Genomic DNA, 9,431 nt, shown 5'->3' with positions numbered 1-9,431 from the left:
CGTTACAGCTGCTAAAAGTCTCTGGGTCACTGGGACATTTTTTTCCCCTGGGTTTTTATGTACAGTGAAAAGCTTTCAGGAATCGGTCTCATTAGTTTAGGATAAGGATGGATAACTCTCAGCGCAAATGGCCTTCTGTTTCCTCCCCTACACCGCTTTGGAGTGCCGAGGTTGATCGTTTCATATTCTTGTGTGATCTGGTTGTTTTGGTGTCTGAGGCGTGTAGTAAATCATGCTGAGTGGATGATCTTATTTAACATCAATAAAACATAAATAATTAATCACTCTCCATTCATCTGATAATTAGGCCAGGCTTAAGCTTCTTTGCCAAATGGTAATATCACATGGACACCGGCCAGTAATGTTGTGACTGTGATTCTTACGTTATCTGTTGTGCTTAAAGATTAAGATAGGATAAGATTTAAGATAGAAATTAATCTAGAATTAAACAATGTTACACACATTGCTATTTTTATAGAAAAAGAAATAGCCATAGCTCATTTTCTTTTAAAAATGTTTGGCAACAAAAGGTTTATCAAGAAATCAAGTAACTAGTTTGTTTATAATAATAATTATACATAAATAATGATCATTAAAAAAAAGGTGCAATTACTGATGTTTGGAAATATGTCTTGCATAACTGCTAAAAAAGAGACCTAAAGTGCTCCCTACTGGATTAAATTATAACTGCTTGTTCATATATTACAAAACACATACCGTAGGCGTAGGAGATAGATAGATAGATTCTGTTTAATGTGTAATAAAAAGAAATTGCACAATTAAACATTCATTTTATATTATAAATATAGTAAATCAATGTGTTGTGTGTGAAGATTACATTTTACATTTGACATGCGCTTTTTTCTGTACAACTTTCATTTAAAGTGACTTTTTTTTTTTCTTGCATTCCTTTGGAATAGAACCTATGACTTTGGTGTTGCTAGCACCATGCTCTATGGTTTGAGCTACAGGAATGTATTAGTGAATAACTGTTCCTCAAAGAAACTTATCATATGAAACAAAGCGACTTAATTTGAACTGCTTTTTTCTGGTCTATCTTCCAAAACCACAGTTGTCCTCACTGATTTTCAGATCATTAGCTCATGTATCTTGCCCATTCATGTTTTGTTTTGTTTTTTAACAGAATTGATTGAATTATTAGTTTGGGCCAGATTTTATTAAGTTGACGACTGGTCCGTGCATGTAGAGCTCTTTCCATGAATTAGAGGGGGCAGCGTATCTGTCTTATCAGCCTATCATTACAGTCAGTGCTGGAGAATCTCTGTTGTTGTTCTTAATTTATGGGCTGTGCTTTTGTGAGATTGCTTATAAAGGGGAAGACAATTAATGGCGAGCGTTCCAAATCTAAATCTTTTCTTTTGGCTGTGTCCTTTTCTTCGTATATCATCCCTGTGACAGATTCACAACACAACATGCAGATCAGTTTATTTATTCCACAATGTAATCAGAGCACAGATACAAGGCAACAATTACTATTTACTTCATTTATCCATTGTAATATTCTATCCTATGCCATATTTGTTCTTGTAACATCACTGATACAGTTTCAAGTGACAGTACTTACAGCTGACAGACAGTACTACATGACTAAATATTGTGTTCTGTCAAATAGCAGCATGCTGTTATGTGTAAAATACAAGTAGACAGGGAGTAGAACACTTACGAAAACACGAGTTGTGAAGGAGCTGTTCTCCACTGAGGGTATTTTTTACAGTGGCAGCCCACAGAAGTGTAGCAGCAGTAGCTCTGGCAGAAGGCTCACTGAAAGCAGCACATTTAAAGCACAGGTGTGTTTCAGAGTCTGTGTCAATCTGCCGAACACAGTGACCACTGCGGTCAGACCCCAAAATGAAAGTTATGTCTTGTTTATGTTGTTCCAAACCTGTGGTTTTTCTCACACAAAAGAACAGCTTTGGGAAAATGCTCTTTTCTCAAATGAAGCAAGCAAACAATGATAGGGACTGTCAATCAGTGTTCTTTTAGTATCATTGAAAAACTATTATAGTTTTTCTTGCAAAGTTTTAGTAATCTTGTTGTGTTTTTGTCATTTTTATTAGTTTTTTTAAATATGTCTTTTTATTCATTTAACTTCATTTACTTTGTCATTTTAGTTTTTCAAGTTAAGCAAAAAGTGAAAAATGTAGCTGAAACGAAATAGGTTTAAGGTTTTATTTATTTATTGTAAATGTAATTTTATTTCAGTTAACATTTATTTTATTTCATGAAAGTGTTTTCCTATTTTAATTTTTTCCTTTTAGTTTTGTTCATGCCAACTTTAACCCCACTGCAATTCTCAAACATGAATTCTCATTTGCATATAGTCAAATATGTGCATGAAGACGCATCTCGCCAAGTTTACTGTCAGTGATGCTGAACTCTATTGGTTCTCACATGTCTCATTGACACAAGCCAAATTTGAATATGCAAATACAGTTGTAAGAATTGCTTTTATGATGTTTTTGATTCCTTTTTGGCTCTTCACAGAACCTGTTCACTGCTTCTTTCATTGTTCACACAATGAGAAAAAAATAAAGAAAGTCATAGGGGTTTGGAACAACATGAGGGTGAGTAAATGGTGAACTATTTCTTTAACAGAGCCTCAGGTTTACTGCCAGTAGATTGTCAGATGGTCCCTGGGGAAAAAGTGAAATCATTTGTTTTCATTGGCTCTCAGAAAATAGGAAAACATTAGATTGAACAAAAGCCGGTTTTAGAATGAAATTCAAATAAATTTGAACAGAAATTATGAGAAATCTATATGGATTAAACATTGCAATCGAGTGAAGTTCATGACAACATTGTCAGAATTTTAGCAATTTCATTCATCAAAATGGAATGCAAACCACTGACTCATAAACCATTTTCATCTATTAAAATGTTAAAGTGTAAAGTTGTTACAGTTTTGTGCTTGTACTTTTGGTCTAATGATTATGCAACAGTTTGTTTGCAGTCCTCTAATCTGATTGGCCAAACAGTGGAGAAAAAAAAACGTTCATATTTAATCTAAAATGTTGGTTACGCTATATTATTTTCTTGTGAACCATTGTATAAAAGCAATATCATTTTGGTGCTGTTGCCCTGAATATCATCTACAGGTAATCACAGTCATGTGACGTCTCCTCACCTATACTTGTGGAGTGATTCCCTTCATCGTCTTCCCCAGAGTGGGTTTTCTTTGTTAAATGATGCACGATGATGGTGGCATTAAAGGCTCTCTGCAGCACAAGACGCCAGTGATAATGCTGCAGAATCTAGTGAACTTCAGCAAATATCTTTAAATGGCTAAGAGTGAACCTACACTGCATATAAGAGCAGAAGAGTCAGTTTAATGTTTGGAGGCATTTACTGCACTAGAACTAAAAGCCTGAGTTACAGCAATTACAGCATTTGCCCTTTTAAAGGTACATGCCGTAATTGCATGGCAGGGCAGACGATCAGGAGTAGAGCGACAAACGACTGGCGGCAAATAATAACAAAGCCTCCATATGCCGCTAAAGTTACTCTAGCCATACATTTACAAATGCAAAGTGTTGTATCAGCCTCAGAGGTCACAGACATGGGTCATATAGAGCTACGTATTTTACACATTAAACATGCAAGGTGGGAGTCTTGTGCTTTAGTACATTTTTGATCTTACTCAAAGAGAGAGTAAGAGTTTTGATCACTCTTACCTTCCAGTGACTCTTGGCAAAGTTTTTCTGAATCTGTGCTGACACTGAGCCGTGGATGTTCTTGTCTAGAGCCGCACCTCCTGAAATCCTGCCATTACAAAACAATAATATTAATTCAAAATTAGGCATACACAACTGTTCAAAAGTTAGTAAGAGGTAGGGTTGGGCGATGTCTACAAAATTGGCATCGGACGATGTCTACAGTGAAACATCGCGATGGACGATGACATCGGCGGGGGCGAGTACATCCTACAGTACATAAAATTTCACTTACCACATAAACAGAGTAAGGGGAGATGACTGAGGACGATGGCGAATGATTTGCAGATCCTCATACCACTGACAAACATATAATCTTGTAAAATGTGTGGTAAGTACTGCCACTCCATAGTATAAACAGAGTAGTACGTGCGATCGCGAATCTTGAAAGTGAAAGCGAAACTAAAAGCGATCATGCATTCAAAAGCACGATGATGATGATCAGCCATCAGCGATGGACGATGGCATCGTCTTATCGGCCCAACCCTAGTAAGAGGTCAGTAAAAGTAATACTATTATTCTGCTAGGACACAACAAATTGACCAAAAGTGACTGTAAAAACATTTATAATGATAGAAAAAGATATCTGTTTTAAATAAATGATCTTCTTTTGAATCTTGAAAAAAAAATTAAGTTTACCGTTTTCCACAAAAATTTGCAGCACAGCTGTTTTCAACATTGCTAAATGCTAATAATAAGAAATGTTTCTTGAGCAGCAAATCAGCCTATTAGAATGATTTCTGTAGGATCATGTGACAGCAGACTCGTGTAATGATGATGAAAATTCAGCTTTGCATCACACAAATAAATTACATTTAAAAAAATATTTAAATAGAAAACTGTTTTTTTTTTCAGGTTAGTAACTTACTATTTTGATTAAATAAATGCAGCCTTGATCTGCATTAGAGACTTATTTCAAAAACTCTTACCGACCTCAAACTTTTGAATGGTAATGTATATCCCCACACTAAAACACAACTCATAAACATATACAACATACAACTCGTATCTTGCAATGATCTAAGTAACCATGGGAGAAGAAATCTAAAATGTCATTTCTTTCATATCTCAATTGTTTCTCCTAGACTGCAGAATTAAAATTAAAAGGAGAGAAAATGGAGACTGTTAGGTCTCCTACAGCTTCTCAGATAATTCTTTTGAGAAAAAAGACTCTCAATGAATCTCACACATGTCTGCTTTTGAGCTCAGATGAGATCTCAACAATGATCCCAAACTGTGCTCAGATTGACCAGATATGAAAGTCAGGAAACAAAGTTGGAGATATCAATATGAACTTAAACCTTTCTCAAAGAATACTTCCAACTCTATATTTTGGAAACCTGTTTTCACCAGGGGGGGGAAAAAATGAAAAAGGTCATTGCAACCTTTTTCTTGAAATTCTCAGTTTATATCTCGCAATTCTCACTATTCTGGAAAAAAAAACAAAAAAAAAACAGTATTGTGAGATATAAACTCAGAATTGCAATTTTTTTTATACTTCCATGGCGGAAAAAAAAAAAAAAAAGTATTTCAAGAATTTCAAGAGAAGTCCCAATTGTGGGATAAAAAAAAAATCACAATTGATCTGGACCGCTATCCACATTCATTTACTATAGTCTTACTGTATGGCAACCATTTCTTTGTCTCCTAAGGAACTTTAAGAGAAACATTCAGACAAAGATAATGGTAAGAAAATGAAGCATTATTGGAAACTCAAAGGACTCTTTTGAGCAACATCGGAGCAATTCAAACTTTCTTCTGGGAGACTATAATGCATGTTATTCAAGAACCAAAAAAATCCAATGCCTCAAATTATATGAATTTCTCTAAATGCATTACTTCTTTGAGCACTATTTCATTTCTGCTATGAAAATCATAATTGTTTTGTGCTTAAAGATCTCAGAGTGCTGCAGGTGAAGAGACATCTGTTTATTCTATATTTCATAATCCTCTTCCTGTCTCCACACACCCTCCCACGCCGCTGCACAGATGTGGCCCAACTCTTCATCTGTTCTTCAAGGTCAGCCTATCTTTTCAACCCTTCAGCTCCCCGTCCGCCTCTTTCCTGCTATTTATGGACTCACCAAGGATGCTGCAAGGCCTGGTCACAATTGAACCTCTTCGCTGGATCCTTCTGCAGTAAGTGAACTATAAAGTCTTTCGCTGAAGCATTAGTGGGCAGAAAGAGGCAGAGAATACAAGAAGATCATTACCACTTAATGTGGCCAGCATTTGACGTGTTTAGGTTGCATTATAAAACATTCTGCATTAATTCAAAGGGAGAAGTTTTTAAAACCACTCATGAAAGCATGAATGCTTTAATTCTATATATAATTTCCTAAGCAATTGCAGAAAGCAAAAACATAGGTTATTATTGAAATGGATCACAGTGCAGCAGTATAAATATATAAAAAATAAGTATAGTCAGTTGTTTTAGACCCCATTGGACTTTCATTGCATAGACAAAAACAGTTGAAACATTCTTCAGAATATCTCCTTTTGTTCCATGGAATTAAACAAAGTCAAAAAGGTTTGAAACAATATGAGGGTGAATAAATGATGACAGATTTTTTTATTTTTGGGTGAACTGTCCCTTTGAGTGTGCATTATGTAACTGCATATTATATGCATGATGCATTATATAAATATAAAAATAGCACAAGCACAGTTTTCAAGCACAAAAAAGTAGGTTTGAAATCATGAAGCAAACAGGGCCCCAAAAAGTATTTAGACACTTAAAGGGATTGTACATGCATTTTTTAATTTTTTTTTGCAAATTAAAAAAAAAAGGAAGCAAAGTGATATGGAAACTTGATTTTGTACATTTGTATCTGACTTTTAAGTGTTCAAATATTTTGGGGCCACATTTTGTACATTCATAACCCATTTTCCTCAGTCCAAAATTCCACTACATTTTTGTATGAAAAAATAAATGTCATTAGTTTTTTGTTTTTAGACATTTCATAATAGTAGCATTAAATAATGAAAAATGTAAATAGAAATCTCAGATACAAATATGTTATTATGCATTATTAAAAAACAACAAATGGAGGCTTGGAGCATTATATGAGCATTTGGACTGATGATGCTATGAATGTGATTTGGTTATTCATACTATACAGTAAGAGAGATTATATATTTTTGTGATTATACCGGAGTCAGAGATGTCATCCCAGTATGGCGAATCAAATTCATATTCGGCCTTTATGATCAGCTTGTAGAGTTGTGTATCGTTGTCATCATAGAACGGAGGGTAGCCACAGAGTCTGCCAGAAAATTAAGAACTGCTGATACAGACTTTCAGTTTGGTACAGTGCTGTTTATAAAACAGAGTTTATTCATGTAGGGTGAATAATATTAATCCAGCACTCACAGAATGAATGCAATCACCCCAATGGCCCAGAGATCCACCTCTTTACCGTATGTTTTCTGCTGTAGAAGTTCAGGAGCTACAAAACACATAGTGAACACCAGTACTCACGAGTTACCGTCAATGGAAAAGACTACGCTCTTAAAACTAAAGGTTCTTCAGTGGTTCTTTGCGGCACTTTAGATTCAGAAAAACACCATTTATTGGTTATAGAGCTCTTAAAGGGATAGTTCACCCAAAATGAAACCATTTACTCACCCTCAAGTTGTTCCAAACCTATATGAGTTTCTTTCTTCTGTTGAACATGAAATAAGATATTTTGCAGAATGTGGGCATCCAAACAGTTGATGGTCTCCATTGGCTTCCATAGTCATTTTTGATTACCCCACATCCCTCAAAATATCTTCTTTGATGTTCAGGTTTGAAACGACTTGACAGTGAGTATTAGTAAATGATAACATCATTTTCATTTTTGGGTGAACTGTCCCTTTAAGTTGCTATGTTTTTTTTTTTTTTAGTTTAGTTTTTTTTTTTTTTAGATTAAAGTTCTTGGTATCACATTATAGGTTCAAACCTACACATTTGGTTTCTGGGTTTTTTAAGCACTAGTACATATCATTTTTTGAGCTGTTGCTGCACATGATATTAGGTCACAATCATGATTATAATCTTTCTCTTACCAACATAGGCAGGTGTCCCACAGGCCGTGGAAAGAGCACCCTGCTCTTCCATTTTAGACAGACCGAAGTCACTGATGACAATTTTGGAGTCTTCTAATGGAGTCTCATACAATAAATTCTCTGGCTAATAGAGAGAGAACTTATAATTGTAATATCCACTTAGCTGCATGCAAAGCACCCACAGTGAAAAGCTGGAATGAAAACTTTTTAATCAAACATACCCAAGCGCTCTCAAAACATCACCTGAAAACCCCTCAACATGAGTGCTCTGAAACTAAAAATGTTAAAAACAGAGACTAAAGTGTTAGATTTTGTTGTCAGGTACCTTTAGATCTCGATGCACAATGCCAAGCTGGTGCAGATACTTCACTGCCTGCAGCACCTGATATATCACACGACTGGCATCTTTCTCTGTGTAACTGCCTCTCTCCAGAATCCTGTCCAGTAGTTCCCCTCCTGTCAACCTGAACAACATACTGTCATCAGCATCTATCTATCTATCTATCTATCTGTCTGTCTGTCTCTTATTCTGTCTCTGTCTTTTCTGTCTGTCCGTTGTTCTCTCTCATTCTTTTTATCTGTTTTTTTGTCTATATTTTTTTTAGGGCTGCAAGATAAATATCGCACGATACTATATTTTGCGCATGTTTTGCGCAGCTTGTCTGTGAACAACGGCTCTGTGTAGTAAATGCTGCTCCACGTGAAAGCACGCACGTGTAGAGATTTACCGCTGATTACAGAACCGGCTTTACTGACGAGATGCGCATTAAATATTGTGCGATATTTATCGTGCAGCCCTAATTTTTTTATATAGTTTTATATCTGTTGTTCTTTCTAACTTTCATTCTATCTGTCTGTCTGTTGTTCTCTCGTTTTCTGTCTGTCTATCATTCTATCTGTTCTTTCTAACTCTTATTTGATCTATCTATCATCTGTCTGTCTGTCTATCTATCTGTCATCTATCTGTCTGTTCTTTCTAATTCTTATTCTATTTGTCTGTCTGTCTTTGTCTGTTGTTCTCTCATTTTCTGTCTGTCATTCGTTCTATCTGTTGTTCATTCTAACTCTTATTCTATCATCTATCTATCTATCTATTTTTCTGTCTATATTTAATCGTTCTTTCACTCTATCATTCTGTCCAATCCTATGAAACACGAAACTTGGAGCTAAATTAATTTTTAAAGGGGTCATCGGATGCAAAATTCACTTTAGCTGAACTGAAAGCGCTACCGTTTGTTTTCAGATGCCTTGAGATCGCCAGAAGCCTCTGTCTCTGTTTACATTATTGAGGCTGTTTTCGGTAAGGCTCCCACAGATCCTGAGCTCTTGCAGCTCTCCTTGTATGGGCACAGGGGTTTTCCACTCAAGTATTAGCATTCCACCCGTCTACTCGCCTAATCTTGTGAACACTGAACACACACACTCATAAACCTTACATGATGCTGACTGTCTCACCTGCTGTGCATTGTGGCCTTTATATCTGCTGTCTAACAAGGTATTAAAGGTAAACCGTTAGGATTGTGACTTGACATTAGTCATACATACTGACATCATGTAAGGCTTTTACAAAACAGCAAATTGTGTGCAAACACAATATTCTATGCATTATTAGACAATTTTGATCAAATCTGTTGCAAATGGATGCCATGA

At 35.7% G+C, this 9,431-nt stretch overlaps 1 protein-coding gene across 1 annotated transcript; it reads right to left on the bottom strand.

Annotated features, from left to right (window-relative positions):
* Positions 1-2,594: 2,594 nt before the first annotated feature.
* On the bottom strand, positions 2,595-8,004 carry LOC107734512 (calcium/calmodulin-dependent protein kinase type 1-like). Its single transcript, XM_016546482.1, has 7 exons — positions 7,782-8,004; positions 7,105-7,180; positions 6,885-6,997; positions 5,816-5,894; positions 3,693-3,780; positions 3,146-3,236; positions 2,595-2,654 (listed from the first exon to the last, which is right to left on the bottom strand). The coding sequence occupies exons 1-7, from the start codon at positions 7,831-7,833 to the stop codon at positions 2,644-2,646; spliced, it is 510 nt and encodes a 169-aa protein (XP_016401968.1). The 5' UTR covers positions 7,834-8,004; the 3' UTR covers positions 2,595-2,643.
* Positions 8,005-9,431: the final 1,427 nt, after the last annotated feature.

The sequence above is a fragment of the Sinocyclocheilus rhinocerous genome, unplaced genomic scaffold (genome assembly GCF_001515625.1).
Source record: "Sinocyclocheilus rhinocerous isolate Xijiao unplaced genomic scaffold, SAMN03320098_v1.1 scaffold99, whole genome shotgun sequence".
Taxonomy (NCBI): Eukaryota; Metazoa; Chordata; class Actinopteri; order Cypriniformes; family Cyprinidae; genus Sinocyclocheilus; species Sinocyclocheilus rhinocerous.
The sequence above is the reverse complement of the archived record's forward strand: the minus strand, read 5'-3'. Positions and strand labels throughout refer to the sequence as shown.